We start from the raw sequence: 17,119 nt of genomic DNA on the forward strand, positions 1-17,119 counted from the left end.
GAAGGCTGTCAAATTATGTCATCCGCTTCGAAAAGGCTCTCATCGAAAAAGCTGGTGGAAGATGTCATTTGGAAACCAGTTGCAAGATATCTTAGGACCATGTGGCCGAAATCTCAAGAGTAAAGCGGAAAATAAAAACATTGAAACATTTTGTTTCCTATAAAACCGAAATCCTGAAATTCTTTGAAAAGAAATCAAGACGAAGTTGTCATATAGGGGCTGGCTTCCTATAAATGCAGAAACGAGCGATCCAATTTCTCCATTTATAGATTAAAGTCCACAAAATCTTGCGAAAGATACTGCCACAAAACTCCCCACCCTAAAACTCCACGGACTATCAGTTATTCAGATTGAAGAAAATCATTTTTGAGTTGCCATCTTGATGACGGCCACACGCCCTCGAATCGAAACCTTTATTCCTATGAAAGAATCTTGGAATTATTGTAGAATTCAATTCAAAAAAATATTAAATTTCAAAAAAAAATAAAAAAAGAAATGAAATCTTACTTTCCGCAATCAAGGTTATTTTAGGTTCAGGTCAAAAAAAGGAAGATAAAAACATCTAAAATTGAAAAAAAAAATCTGTTTAAATGCCTTCGTGAATCACAGACTGAACCGATCGGAAAGGCAATGTATAGGACCGGACTGGAAGCTTTTGGGAAGGGTCGATAAGAATTCCAAATTGAAGGAAATTCATAATTAGGTCTCCTATTGAGGGGGAGTATCTTGAGTACACCGGGATTATTGTCTAGTTTAATTTAAAAAACATAGGTTTGTTAAAAAAAAACTCACGCTTCAAGCTATGTTAGATTCAGGCCAAAAGCGGTGGATATAAAATCGAAAATAAAGATTTCTGTTTAGATGGTGTGGTTAACAGCAGAATCAATAGAAGAATTCTCGTCAAAGAAATTCAAGAAACAACCTAATTTCCAGTTAGAATAAAGTGCACAAACCGATCTCTTAGTGGAGAGGCTGTCTTCATAAGAGTTAGATGGCCTAGAATCGAGCACTTATTCATCTCAGATTATTATTAAAAATAGGAATTGAATGACAATTTCCATTTTAGCGTTTCGTGTAAGTCGACATTTTCAGTTGAATTAGCCATTCTTTTTCTTCCCTTGAGCAAATTAGAACCTTGGCTCATAAGATCCATCATCATTATTGGTCTCTCCAAAAAAGAAACCCACAAAGGCCATATTCAGGTGGTACATTAAATTTTCCCACAAGCGGGGGCGAGGTAATATGGATATATTACAATCCCCTTGTATACCTCAAAGATATTATATGGAATAGGATCAGCATTGGTGTTTCGAAAAGTTATTCTCGCGATGAGGCACGAATTTAACATTTTGGAGATTTTAGAATTTAATAGTGAATAACTCTGGTTTCTTTCGACAAGCTCCTTTCGTGTTCTGATCCAAAAACTAAAATTACACATTTATTGGATGTTTCCATTTTTTTGCGCGGAAGACGAGCAGCAGATCTTGTTATTCTTTGGTTTGTGTGCGCTCAAATATACAATAGAGTATATGTATAGTGTGTAAAAAGGACATCTGCGGAAATGGTGAGGTGATATGTATGTATGTATATAGATATTGCAAAGAAATTGATCTTCAAACAACACAATGGACAGGAGAACAACAGTAAACATAAAGGATCAAAAGATGATATATGAAGATTGTTTTGTTTGGTGTTTGTACTTACCGCATTCTGTTGCTGCTGTTGTTGCTGTTGCGCCTGCTGTTGCGCTTGCTGCAATTGCTGTTGTTGCTGTTGATGCTGTTGGGCCTGCTGCTGTTGCGCCTGTTGTTGCGCCTGCTGTTGCGCTTGCTGTTGCTGCTGTTGTTGCTGTTGCTGCTGCTGTTGCGCCTGCTGTTGTTGTTGTTGCTGCTGCTGTTGTTGCTGTTGCAATTGGGCGGCTGTATTGGCATCGATTTGTCCCTGATTGGCAGCTGAATACCACCACTGTGAACCGGGTACTGCGGCGGCAGCTGCTGCCTGGGCCATGTTTAGACGATAGTCGTAGGCGGGTGTACCGGCTGCATTGGAGGTGGCAACAACTTGGGCCATTGTTGTGGCTGGATTGGGAAAACTACTGGCCATTTTGTATGTGAAAAGCTGTTGGGTACCAACACCAGAAGTGGTGTTGGCATTATTTTGATGGGCTTGCTGTTGATTCTGTTGGACGACAACTTGTTGTTGGTGCTGCTGTTGCTGCTGCTGCTGTTGTTGCAATTGTTGTTGTTGCTGGACAGCAGCGGCTGCGGCAGCGGCCTGTTGTTGTTGCTGGGCAACCAATTGTTGCTGATAATGTTGAAGAGTTTGCTGATCAATTGTTTGTTGTTGTTGTTGCTGTTGTTGTTGTTGGTGTTGTGTGGCTGCCGCAGCGAGAGCACCGGGCCACCATAAGGCAGCCTCGGCCGCAGTCGCTTGGCGTTGACCCCAAGCGCTATGTTCTGACATGTTTTGTTGTTTTAGCCAATTGTGGTGTATTCTACTGAAGACTTACGTTATTGTATCCAAGATTCGATCAAAGGAGAAGAATCTTGGTTTGATTTTGTTTGGGGGGGAGTGGGAAGGTAAATAATAAGTTTTCACTATTTGTTAGTTAACTTTTAACCGTGACTTTCATTTACTTTTTACTTAAAGAATATTTAAATTTGCTATTGCTAAACTTATCAGTCGTCGTAGGAGTAGTACTTCCTTGTGTTTGCGAAGCAGTATTCTGAAATGTTAGCAACTTTGTCGTTTTGATATTTTTAAGTAAAAAATGTATGCTAAATTTCTTTTCCCTTTGCATTGGTAAAGGTTGTTAAACTCTGGTTGTTGTTGTGGTTTAATTCTTTTTGATTTGTTTACAGCACTCCGTCGTGGCTTTAATTTTTTTTTTATTTTAGCTTTCTTTTCATTTGTTGTTTGTCAATGTGTTGTTTACAATAATTCGCGCGCGCAATTATTTTAGTTACTCACTCACTCTCTCTCCCAATATATTTCTCTTGTTATCTCTCTTGCATACTTGTTTTGATATTATTGCTGTTTATTACACGATTCCAGACCAATTCCCTTCGTTTATACCAACACATTTGTTAGTTTGATTTTTTGTAATGATTTATTTATTGATTTTCTGTAAAATATATCACAATTATTAAAGATGTACTCAATGATATCTTCTTTTGTTGACAGCACAAAAACCGGAAGAAGAAAAAGGAGCCCTCATTAAATTTTAAACGCGAGAGTCAAAATTAACATGCGTCATTAGACTAACTTCCCTTTATTAACAAGAAGAAGAAGAAGCAGAAAGACAAGCAAATATACAATTAGGTAGCTGTGTATGTTGTGTTGTTCGTCTGTACAAAATGAACAGTCCGGACAGATGATAATAAATGGTAGAAAAGGAATAATAGAAAGATTAAATTTATTGAAAATAAATGGATTTATTTTCAATTGCAATGATGAGAAGTAGGGTTGCCATTTCCAAAAAGGTAACCTGGTGTGTGGACAAGGATTGGGAGTTTTATATGAAGAAAAATATGTTGTGTATATATTGCACAAAAAATGTAAATGGGAAAAAACATGAAACAGAGGAATAAATGGAAATGGAATAAATGTAACTTAATGAACAGTGTTGTTATTATTCTCAAAATATTTAAATTGCCTCATTGGCTATCAGAGATGAAAGGTTTTATATGAAAGAACCTACGCATGAATTTCGCGGGACAAACCGAATAGCTGCTTACAAACAGTAAACATACTATCTATATAATGAAAATTTAGAAAAGTTAAATGACACTTTAATTTAAAAAATATTAAATCAATTAGGTTTGTTGCTGCTATGAATTTAGCAACGAGATAGAATAGTCGTTTAACCAAAAAAAAAATACAATAAATAAATAAATTGAACTTAATTATTGTTGAACACAGCCCAAAAGTATGGAAAATTATGTTGTATAGCATCTACAACATTGAAATGGTCAAATAAAAAACAATGCTGACTTATTCAATATTTGGTTTAGTCGCGGTAAAAGAGAAAAGCAATTTCGAAAGATTTTAGAATAAGAATTGTCATGTACAAAACTTGTCCTAACCATCTGTAAACATTATATGGTAACGTAGATACAGTTTGGCACAATATGATGGAACTTCTGGGTGAGAAAACTACATTCGAAATATAGAAAAGTTTTTCACATAATTACAAAGCATTCCAGTGAAAATGCAAGATCTTCTAAAATGTTGCAAGAGAATATTTTTGCCTCTTTCTAAAGCACCGACCATCCTTAAAGAAATCTTTCTCTGTGTGAACATGGTATGTTGCTATATTGGCAACTTAAAAGTCAAGACTCAAAACCGCCACAACAACAAGACAGGAATTACGGGTAGATGATATGAAAGAAAAATCCTCTCATCTTCCACAACAAATTAATTTTACTTTAACGAAACTAAATTGAAAACATTTCGAAATCGTCACAAAATAAAAAAAAATGGGAAAATACAAATAAACAAAATTTTCATTCCCGGAATAGCCGGTGAAAGTTCGTTCGTTTTGTTTTGCTCTCTTAACCCACCAGCGAGAAGAAGAAAAACCAGGGTTATATGGCTAACACAGAAAAGTCAACGAATTGTTTGTTCTTTTCGTTGCAGCAATGCATCCAAGCGAAGAAAAAACAGGCCAAAGGAAAATATAAAAAATATATGTATTTTAGTGTCTGTCTTGTCCTCCTCATCTCTTTTTTTTTCCATTAAGAAAAAAATAAAACTTTTATTCCAAGTGATGATGACATAAAAACTGGTATTCCATAACATTATCCTTGAATGACATCTGATGATGAGAGGGAGGGAGGAAGTTTGGTTGCACTTTTGGTTTTTATTCCTCCTCTTTGGCACACACACTCATACAATTTGACACTTTAAGATTTTTTGAAAAAAAAATGGTAGGAAAGGCAGGGCAATCCCAATATGATTTCCATATCCTCTGTGATCTACTTGTTTTCGTTTCTCAAGTTTTGACTTTGTTTCACACGCAAGGAAAAAAACATTACGAAAAATAGCAAAAGGTAAGGAATACCGACGAGAAAAAAAAAAACACAAACACGAACGGCAGACACAACATTCCAAAAATTTGCACAGACGACGACACCCAACCAAACGTATACACACAGACACACACCCGCCGCAAAACCAAGAGGAAAAAAGTTCTCATCATTGCATTACAACATTTGTTTGTTGTTCCTTCTATTTTTCCTCATCATAGCACATTTGTATTAAAATACAAAGTATGGTGTATTCCTCCTTTCCACTCCTCGCGCAGCCCGACCGTACAACCGATGACAATGTCAAACAGTAGTAATAATAATAATAATACACACTTCTCTTCTTCGTTTACGTCGTATTTCTATACTGTACTCCTCCTCTCTATGCACTAAACAACACACAAATCATCATACAATACACGGTAGCTGCCTGCTGCTGCTACTTTTTTTGTTTTCGGAAAAGATAAAACACACACACACGTCAAACCATAACACGAAAGAAAACTTTTTTCTGCTTTCTTCTTTTTTTTGCCTCTTTTCGGTTGGTTTTTTTTGTATTATTATAGGGCGCGCTTTGAATTTACGACACAAAAGAGGAACTTCTTCTTTGGTTTTTTGTGCTTGCCTTGCTTGGGATTTTTTACTTTTACACAGCTGCTGCTTCTTCTTTTTCTTTGAGTACAGAGACAGCAGAGCACAGAGCCAGCCAGCCAGAGTACAGTGTGTGTTGTATATCCACAATCTATTGTAATACACACAATACAACACAATGGCTGCTCACTGCTGCATGTTGTTGGCAATGTGGAGAGGCAGTGGAATACGAAACAGAAGAAGAAGAAGCAGCAGAACAACAAATAAGAAGAAGAAGAACAAGAGTACTACACTCACTATACACACAACATAATATTATTCACACAATGCAATGTAAACGAACCAACGAACGAACAAACGACGTTTTCTTTACCGTATGTTTATTGCTTGCCTGCCTACTACTGCTGCTTGCTGCTATACTACTAGCCCTTGGCCACTAATACGTTTGCCTTTACCATCCATATACCAACCAGCCAAACCATCCATCCATTTGCGGCTAACGTCGACGTCGGCAGAGGAGTATGTTTTTCTTATATGCTATGCCATCATGCGGCGCGTTTTGTATTTGCTTTAGCTAGTTATTGGATGAACTCTCTGCTGGCAGCGCAGTCAACTTCCCTTTCCCCTATTTTAATGAGTGTGTGTGCGGTTGTGTGTATGTGCGCGCGAAAAATAATATTTTTGTATGTTTGGATGTATGTGTGTGTGTGTGTGTTTGTGGTATGTCTGCCAAAAACAACAGCATAACAACGTCATTATTGCCATTGACGTCATCGACGTTGACAATCGTTTGCTTCGTTATGATGTTCTGCATAAACAGAGTTGCCAAATTAACCCAAATTTACGTGGGTAATTTTTTTTTCACTCGAGAGCCAGGGACGAAAACTTTCATGTGAAAGAAAAAGTGAGTCGTTGGGACTTTCAGTGCATTAAATGGGGATACTTTTTGTGTATTAAATAAGGACATTATTTGTCAAAACGTAAATTTCGGTTCATACACTAGAATGCTAGCATAGAACTATGGATTTTTGGAAGATATGGGAAAATTTGAAAGTTGTGTTCAATACTACAATTTATGTTCAAACACAAATGAAGGTTTAAAATGTGAATTGCATAAAAAATATGTTCTGCAGTATTTTTAACGTTCTTTTTTTTTTGATACGAGGTAATTTGTTTACTACAAAAGTCTTGATTTAAACCAGGCGAGCTTAATTGTGGTAATTTTTATCATTATCTATTGTACTTGCTTCCTTCTTGCATTTTTCTTCACTGCCTTTTATGTCAAAAAACACAAGAGAAATTGTGACAGTGCAAGCATTTTTTCATTTCCAATCACCTTTTCTCTCTCTCTCTCTCTCCAACAGACATGGAATTGCGGCAAGAAATCTTGCCTAACATAAATTCGTTTTTCATCATTGTTTTTCTTTGGTGTTTATATTACTTTATAAAAAAACTGAAAGAATTCTCTGTACTACAAACAGAACCCCAAAATTTAAGGATTTATGTTTTACTTGACAGTTCAACAGAAACTCTTGTCCTACTTTTTTGGTCGATTAAAGACCCAAAAATGGCAACACAGAGCAACGTAGAACATCACATACCAAAAAGAATAAGACGGATCAACAACAAACCATAAACACGACGAAACAAAAACAACGCCGTCTTCGTCGTCTCAGTGGTGGTGTGGTTGACTGTGGTTGGTGGTATATTGATGATGGTTCGTTCTTCTCATGATGTTGAACTTCGTTGCCGTCCGTTTTCAACGAAAATTCCATTTATTTATGTATGCACACATATATGTGAGTGTGTGTGTTCATGTCTGTTTTTTTTGTATATACCCAATGATATGTTGACGCCTCGGTTGCCGTCGCCGCCGCCAGTTGTCCGTATGTGGTATTGTATTGTAGTCGCCGTCCGTCGTTGACGCTATTGTACAATGTTTTTTGTGTTTGGGATTTTTCTCTCTTGTCTCTTTGCTCATTGCCCTTCTCAATGGCGATTGCAACAACAACGCAACTTATACATAATACTTTGTGTGTATGTACGTAACGAACGCAGCCATTTATGTATGTTCGAATGCATGTGTCGAGAAATTTTTCGTCATCAAATGGATAATGACGTTTTTTTCATAAGAAATTATTAAACTTTGTTGATTCTTCTGTTTCAGATCAGAAGACAACGGAGGTGTTGTTATTATTTGCATTTAGTAGACACCATCAATGCATGCAAAAAAAATGAAACAATAATATTGTTTTTTTTTTTTTTTGTTTCATTTCTTGGCGTCATGAAAATAAGGGTACGAAAAGTTAAGTGTCAAATAGAAATAATGTTTGCGCACCAGCAGCAATAAAAGAGAATCACAACGAACAAAAATCGACCGGTAGAGTACACAAAATACGAGGGCTATTTGACTTTCGCAAACCAGTGTTGCCAATTGTTGCAATGTTAGAATGCGATTGGGGAAAATGGGATGGATTGTAATGATCATATCATTTACAACTTATGCGATTTGATTCAATTTTAAAAGAGATATAATGATGTTCATACGAGAATATAGCGATGTTCATCGAAATCGGAAGGGCATTTAGGCAAAAAACACTAGTGAAAACAATTTAAGACCTTATCTAATTATGTAATATTTTTAATATATTTTATATTAAAGGTTATAGTTTAGTTAACATTTCTTTCTTTATTTATTTAGCTCATTTTTAATACTAAAGCCTCCAAGGCCAATTAATAGTATTAATATAGTACCCAATTATTTATAAATAACTTATAAATACTTATCATACTACACTATTATAAATCGAGTTATAAAAATTTCATACAAAAATATTTCAAACATTGCGTAAAAGTTTCTTCTCGTTGTTCCAGGACCTACTATTTTTGCAATTTTTTCGATATCATAAAGGAGAAGTCGGTAACATTTTTTACATTCTTTAGAGTTCTGGAAAAGAACATATACCTATGTGTAAAACCTATTCAATAGAAGGAACTTTCGGAAATAGTTCACGATTTTTGATGATAAGACTGATAGTCTTGATTCTCGCTCTATTTCATGAAATATCAAATAAAAAACGTTTTCCTTACGTACATTTTTCTAAAATGGCATTCAGAAACAATATGGGTACCTGTTTCCCATTAATTACCTACTGGGTTCTTTTTTTCTTTGATGAAAAATGCATATAAACAAAATGGAACAAGGAACTAGTTCCTTCTTGGAAAAAGTAATGTGGGCAAGGGGAAAGGATACAAAAAGATCGATCCTCTCATTAGTGATGATATAACTCAATTGTATTTAGGAGGTGCCCCAATTGGAACCAAATATTCATTATTTTTTAATCTGGCAACATTTCACTTAAGCACAGGGTGTTGTACTATGGTTGACCTTTATGAAGGAGGTAGGTACATACATACCATTTTTGCAAAACACAAGAATACAAAGCCATGGAATGTTTGTGAACCCAAGCCAACTGGCATATGATGGCAATAAATATAACCCCCAAATGTCATGCACAAGCAAAACAAAGTTTTTCTCAACAAAATAGAAAAAAAAAATATTCATGTTTTTCCATTGCTACCAATGAACACACAAAAAAGCTTCTTTCCGTTTGTGTTTATTACAACAATAAACTACCTATTTCTGCATATTGCTATAGGGGGGAGTGAAAAAAGGAAGAAGCCAAACACAAAAAACGATGCAAAACATTTTTTACACAATTATTTAGCCTTGAAAATTTACCTACATTGTCTATAAATAGCAACCGCATGGCTCATGCGGTTCATGCATACGGACGGAACAACAACAAACAGTAGCTGCCAGCAGCAATGTAGGTTGTGAACAACGCTACACACTTATACAAACATACAGCAATACAATAATAGCTACTCGGAAAAAAACCTCAAACCCTTTTCCCAAAAAAAAACATATTTTTTGTTAGAAATATAAACAAAGTGTTGAATATAAGGAAGTAAAATACAAATAGCCACACACTTTCATTCACAAAACGAACAAGAAAAACAACAACAAAAACAATCCGAGTTTGGGAAAACGCGAATTTTGACGGAATATCGACATAACACACACAGAAGTTCATGAATGATTAAACACAACACATGGCGGCGACGGCAGCAGCGGCGACGGCGCCTAGGTTATGATATCGATGATGATGATGACGGCGTCAATGGTTGTGGTGTTGGTTTGTTATGATTTTTGTTTTGCGGCTTTTTTACTGCTACAGCCAGCCAGCCAGACAGACAAACAGATGTTTTTTCGTTAGAATTCTTGCAAAAGTAAACATTATTTTTTCATTTGAAACACAATCATCATAACTTTATGACTTCATGATGATGCTGTGCTGTGCCGTGCTGTGTGTCTGGCTGGCTGATTGCAAGGGATTATAGTAAACAAAGCAGAAGACGAAGACAAGAAGAAAAAAAATGAACAACATTTAACACCACAACATTGTACTTCCTTTACATTTTGTGTTCTCTACGAATAACATTTTCAAGAGGAGGTGGTAGTGGGGAGGTTTGTGGGAACGACTTACTGACTCTTAAGCACATTGTGTATTGTTGTTGTTGGTTGTTAGGTATTTACAATCTTTTGTTATATTTTTATTCGTTTTTTACAATTGCTCGACCTTTCCAAGAATTTGTACTGCAGCACCACCACTTCATGTTTTGTTCATCCATCTAGCAAAAGTTCAATGACTTTGAAATTTCTTTTCTTATCTTTTATGTTGTTGAGTGGTTTTTGTCAAAAATAGAGGCAAAAGCGAGCAATCATTTGCACACACACACATATAACCAGAAATATGCACATTGACCTAATTATGTAGCTATAGGTGAATTATAAAATGACAATAATGAGAGCATAGCAGATTAAGGTAGTTACCTTCGGAAGGAAACAAAAAACAGCAAAGAAATATTATCAGCTGGTGTTTTTTTTTTATAAAAGGGGGAGTAGGAAGGATTTTTTTCAATTCCGGTAGTTTGGGGACACTTTGTTTTGCTTGTAGGATAGGTAGGAACATGGTAGAAAAAAAGTAATGTACCTTGGTACACAATCATCAATGATTGCAGACACTATTTGTAGAGTAGGTGGTATTCCTACTTCTGATTTAAACTGTGGGATTTTTGGTAGTTACCCAAATTGTGGGAAAATTAAGCCCCCTCACCTCTCAACATTCTATAAGTCCTGATACATATTAGGCAACTTTCATCGACCTGTTTTGATCACTTTTTTTGATCACAAGGCAATGTACTTGGAAAAATTTTCGGATTTCATTATTGGTTTGTCTGCCAATATTTTGATTATTTTTATAAAAAGAGAATAAAAAAGATAAATTTATTGCCAGAATCGGCAAACTTTTTCCTATTATCATTCCATTTAGCTCCCTTTCTCCAACACACAAGTGGACTTGCTAATTGTAAATTAGGACTCATCAATCAATATTCCTTTTCTCATTTAGAACTAGTTTCTAGTTCCATTTGATTCAACTATTTCAGTTCACTTGTTCTATTAACTTGATCTTCTAATCTTTCACTTTAGCTCTCCCACCATCTTGTTGTATGCAGGGTGAGATGAAAAAAACTGTAACCAACTTCAGGCTGCTGTCATTTCTAAGCCAAACGTCTGACAGCTGTTAAAATTATCGCTTCATTTCAAGTGCCCAAAATGGCCACCAAAATCTCCGGATACCAATCCGTTGGACAATTGTGTCTGGAGTATTTTGGAAAGCAAGGTTGACACTAAAAAATAACAAAGTGTCGATCACCTCAAGCAAGCGCTTCGCCGGGAATGGGCCACAATACCGCAGAGAACAACATTCGGGCAGCGTGTGACGGTTTCATTGACCAATTCGAACAAATCTAAACTTATTCTAAAATTTGAAGCTATTTCCGATATTTTTTGCTTTTATTCAATAAAATTAAAAAAAAAAATGTAAAAACTATGGCGTTTGACTTTGTTACAGTTTTTTATCGCACCCTGTATACAATTTTAAGTGTAAAATATTTTCTTTATAATTTTTTTCATGTGACATATTTCTCCCTTCATAAAAGTTTTAATTTCATATTTTCCTAGAACAATTGAGCCCCAGATTCTTGATCAGAGCAAATTGTTATTTTTCTCAATTAGAATTAGTTCCTTGTCCCATTTAGTGAATATTTTTCAGTTCACTCACAACAGTTCAATTTTCATTCTTTCCCTTTAATGCTTTTATCATTGCAAAATCATATGCAGAGATGGGAATGCTTATTTGAAATAACTTTACCTTCTTCTTAATTTTACCATGGTAGAATCTATGTTTAAATTTTTTTTCAAAATTATTCCTTTGGAAACATTTCAAAATCAATCAAATCAGGGATCAGGTATGGAAACCTTTAAGAAATTAGTTTAATTTCACAATATAAATTAAAGAAAAATACAAAGCTAGATATTCTTATTTGAAATGAGACTACTTTGAAATAATTGTACCACGAGTAAGAGGTTCCTGCGGGAAATTGGAACTTTGAAGACATCAAACAATAGTCTTTAAAGATGTCCAAATGTGGAGAATCTGGAAAAAACGAGTAAATTTAGAACTTTTTGTTAGACCAAATGGAAGCTTTTAATAAAAAAAGCTTACCTTGGAATATTTACAGGCAATCGAATTTGAGCATTAAAACATATGTACGTTATGCAGATTTAATGTAAAATACCTATCAAACGATTTGTTGTTGTAGCTACATCTACGAACAAACACACCTGCAGTTTTTATTTTTTCAAACACGATAACGCATCAAAGTCCATAAAATTTTTTAGACATTTCCATTCACAGCACAGCACACTTGTCGTCATCATAACATCATTAAGCTATTATTTTAATAGTTATCGAACAATCAACACAATTTGCAGTTATTTCTGTTTTTGTTGTTGCTTTGTTTTTTTTTTTTTGTTTTGTATGTGCATGACTCAAACACCAGAAAATCGCCGCCGATCATCCATTCATTCAAATTATGTCAGCAAACAGTAGTATAAAAGCTAGCCAGCTTGGCGCATTGCTTATTTATATTTTGTTTTGCTGCACTAGTGCGAATTAAGAGAATAAAAAAAAAACAAATAATTATGGGCACATAGACGACAAGGCTTGGCATGCATACCCCACTTGCATGGGTGGGGTGGTGGATATGCATGCCAAGAAAAAAAGGAAAACACAAAAACATTTTTTATTTCATTTCATCGACATTTTTAAAACCAGTATTTATTTTAAAATTTATCCTGTTTTATAGGGCCGCCAGCGCCACACATTTCATGAAACCTTTTATTGCCTTTTTAAAGTGAAGTTTGGCAACATAGCCTTAAAATTTTATACAATATATTGAGCCTGATTTGTATTATTTTTGTTGTTGTATTTCATCTTGTCATTTATATAAAATTGAAAAACCGGTTTTCCTCACCCTCTTTGCTACATACACAGTACATAACATGAAGAGAAAAGGGACATGGTTTTTTTGTGGATATACCATGTACATAAGCAGCTGAGAGTTGGAAGAAAAAAAAAACCAACCCTGAGAGAGAACAAATAATGCTCTCAGAGCAGAGAAATATTTTAAGGGGAAATATGGCGTTATGTGTGGCGCAAATAAACAGTTTGTTATATATAAGAAACACAGAGAGAGAGAGAGAGAGCGTCAATGGCAATGTCTCCGGCTCTCTGTGAATGCGTTTGCCTTTCCAGCAGAGTTTTCTGTATGAAGTGTTAAGGGTACGATTTAATTTGTTCCATGCGGAATTTGGTTGAGGTTTAGATTTTTTTATTTTAATTTACTGAATGTCAAAACCTGTTTTACAACAAAAAAAAGGATTTAAGTACTATATTATGGATATTGTTTTCAACGCGGCCTGCCTGATGATTGTCGCGTGTGAAGAGGGTATGTGTGTTGCCGTGAGTTATAAAAAAAATGGTGGGGTACACAACATAAATATGCAACAGGTACATACAAATTATCCCCCCTTTAGAAAACATTGCTGCATTTGCGTCAATTTTTATTTTCTGCTATTTTGTATTATTAACATTAGTCATAGCAGTCTGACGAAAAGTCTGCTGGAGGAGGTGGAGGAATAGCATGTCAAGAAGTGCAAGAGGCCAAGAGAAGACTAAGAGGGCGGCAGGCATACGTCGCGTTGTCGTCGCCGTCATCATTCACAGTGATTTCCTATTATTTTGTTGACATTTTTTTCATCGTAGAGACGACGTCAACGCCAAAGGTGTTTTGTATTATTGGATTTTTAGCCGGAATGGAATTAAGAAATGAAAAAAAAAAAAAAAAAAACGAATGTGTAGAAGGGGGACGAGGAATCGAGTGTGTGATTTTGTCGGTACTTTTAACGTACATGAGAAAATATATGTTCTTTAATCAGTCATAATCTGGAAGTTGAAGAGTTTAGATGTTTTGTCATTTTCTCACTGGAAATGCGGTTGAAAAAGCGAAAATTGAATTTTGACAGGTGGCTTATTTGAGAAAAAGTTCTGCCATTTTCGAAAAAAAATGTACGGATTCTTCCAAAGATTGGATTCCTCGGGATTTTATACTAACATGTCTGTAAAGTTTGCTAAATAAAGTGATTTTTGGGTGGATAGAAAACTCCTTTCTTCCTTTTTGCCATAAACAGTGGAAAGAACCATGGTGCAATTAAATCATGATAACCTCACTTCTAATAATAATATCCAGCTCTGCATTTTCTGGTTCCCATCTCTGATTAGATTTCAAATATATAATTTTGAAAAAATGTAAACATATGATTGCATGACGTCAAATTAGCATTCCCAGATCTGCATTTTCTGTAATTTATCTTTTAAAATTTTAATGCATAAAAAACAGTTCCCACCTCTGATTTTGTGTGTATACAAGGGATTTATGAATATAGATTTTGACAATGAGATGTCAAACATATTAATTGAAAAAAAAAATTGTAAACATACGATTGCATGTCTTCAACTTCTTAGTTCTACCATGCAACAATGAAAAAGAAACTTCCTCTTTTGATTCAAGCCATAATAGACCAAATTTCGGTACAGACCAAAACAAACAGATGCCATATGTTAAACACGAAACAAATTCCTCACATAATGGAAATTTCATTATAAAATTAAACGATTTGTAAATGTTCTGTCATTGGTCTTTTCAAAATGCGAAACAAAAATAACATGGCAGCGCACGTGATCTGTCTAAGGCTATTCAAAAAAAAGAACTCGTTAGAAAGGGGCGAATAAAGTGAGAGTTCAGAATGTGGTCTGAAGTATACTTTGGAAGATACCTACAACGTTACAAACCCCTAAAACCCTAGCTATCCAAATCACCAAATTTTTCCCGCCAATATTTTTAGAAAAGCACAAAATTTAAAGTCTCGTGTTTTTTGTTGCATTCTTTCTTTGAATTTATAAACAAATAGGTAGGTAAGTATTTTTATGCTTTTTTTTCTATAGCTCTCTGAAGCCATGCCATGCATTCTGAATGACTACAGAAAAAAGCGCGCCAACTTTCCATCATATCTTTAATATAATTGCTTGTTTTTTGTTTTTTCTTTTGTTTATAAACAAGTTTTTTCTGTATATTGGGTTTTTGAATGGGCTTTGCAAACGGCAACACTGTTTTATAGAGATATATACATTCAAGGGGAGAAACATTCCTCTCAGAGAAAGAGGAAGAGAGAATGAGAGCGCGAGACAGAGCACACTATATAAACAGCAATAACAAAATATGTCGTCTCAAACTGCCTGCCAAATTTTGGTTGTGTGGTGTGTACTTTTCCCTCTGTTCACGACGATATTAGTGATGCCAACTAGTGAAATAAATAAAAACGCAATAAATGAAAATGTCAAAAACACGAGGGGAAATTAAATATTTAAATTTTGAATCGTATTTTTGTTTATTTTTAAAGGTTACATTTAATTACCGATTATGAAAGGGAGGAAAGGGAGTTTCATCACGTTGAACACATTCACTTATATGAATATGTCATGTTTATGTTAGAGCTTTTTGTAAGGCTAACCTACTTTAAGGGGATTCATTTGCAGTATGAGTAATGGATATTATTATTTTAAACAAAATCCAGTGGTTTAACACCTTTATACAAGGTGAGATGAAAAACTGCAACAAACTTCAGACTGCTGATATTTCTAAGCCACTCGGCCAACAGCTGTTAAAATTATACCCGTGACAGGTCAAAAGCGTTCAAAAGCATTTCGGTGAGAATTTTCCAGAAAAAAAGTTATTCGTGATGAAATTCAAGCGTGATAGTGTGATTTCTTTATATTTGGCTGGAAAACCACAAGTGGCTATCGTTAGAGCACTCCAGCATTTAAATGTAAATAAATCTTTTGTGTCTCGTACCATCGCTCGTTACCGTGGTACGAGACCGATGTTTGCTCTCCGCTCGTATTAATCGTATAAATGCCGAATATTATCGCGAAAATATTCTGGAGGGTGTATTAGATACAATAATCTTGGATTCCAATATAGCTATTTTATTTATTCATTTCATTAATGAAAAGGAATTAATATGAACTTCCACATTTATAATTTATTTTTTATGGATTTAAAAAAAAACACGCCTGATTGTCAACACTATTTTGCTCTTGTATAAAATGGTGCCAAAACGAGAATGGCAATGGGGCACCCAGATACTGAGAGAGAGGGAGAGAAATCAATATTTTTTCAAAGGTAATAAAACATCTGCTACAACCGTTATGTAAAAAAAGACATTCCATTGAAATGTGAAAATTGTTAAAACTACATTTTTGATGATTGAAAATAGATAATAGATTAATACAATATGCCTTCTACAACAAAAGAAACTTGGAATCAGAATCACATGTGCTTGGGATTTTGATTCCAAGAAAAGTTCACATTTTGCCAAGAAATAAAAAGTATACAACAACGCAACAAAACCGCAAAGGAGAGAGAGAGAGGTGGATACGTTAAAATTGAGAAAAAAGAGAATCATATACAAATGTGTGGTACTGACTTATGTGTGTGTGTGTGCGTACCATTTCGTATGCACTGCGTCGTAATATTGGGGAAAAAGTTAATAACGACGAAAGCGCAAAAGACGAACAACTACGAAGTGCAATAAAAAAAATCTTGTTCGTCGCATATGGTGAAAAGATTACGCAATTTATCATCGTTTAGGTTGATAGATTTTGTTTTTTTTTTTGTCGTCGTCGTCGTTTTCAACAAAATAGCAATGTAATATAGCAATTTTCGTTGACTGTTTGATTGTGTTTTCTTTTATTTTACGCGGCAATTTATGGTTCATGAGGAATGAATCACTTTTGTTTTTAGTGGGATTAGCAAAAAAAAAAAAAAAAGTACCTAATTAGAATGCATTGAAATGAAAAATGTGATTGAACGATGATACGCGACCGGGAACACTCACTCGTTTAAAACACGTTATTCGATTGATTTTTTATTGCTTGCTTCGGTGAGGGGGATTAATTTGCGTTATGACGTTG

At 34.9% G+C, this 17,119-nt stretch overlaps 1 protein-coding gene across 7 annotated transcripts in view; it reads right to left on the bottom strand.

Annotated features, from left to right (window-relative positions):
- Positions 1–17,119, bottom strand: part of LOC101891750 (high mobility group protein DSP1) — a 55,697-nt gene that overhangs the window by 34,721 nt on the left and 3,857 nt on the right. Inside the window, exons 1-2 of one of the 7 annotated variants that reach the window (XM_020036023.2) lie at positions 5,992–6,057; positions 1,705–3,124 (exon numbers count right to left, since the gene is read on the bottom strand). In XM_020036023.2, coding sequence (XP_019891582.2) covers positions 1,705–2,463 — 759 coding nt within the window. In that variant the 5' untranslated portion in view covers positions 2,464–3,124; positions 5,992–6,057. Of the gene's footprint in view, positions 1–1,704; positions 3,125–5,363; positions 5,487–5,671; positions 5,824–5,915; positions 6,058–17,119 lie in introns of those variants that run through there. The other 6 variants (XM_020036020.2, XM_059127312.1, XM_020036021.2 and 3 more) reach the window with 6 other exon arrangements.

This window comes from Musca domestica, unplaced genomic scaffold (assembly GCF_030504385.1).
Source record: "Musca domestica strain aabys unplaced genomic scaffold, Musca_domestica.polishedcontigs.V.1.1 44, whole genome shotgun sequence".
Lineage (NCBI taxonomy): Eukaryota > Metazoa > Arthropoda > Insecta > Diptera > Muscidae > Musca > Musca domestica.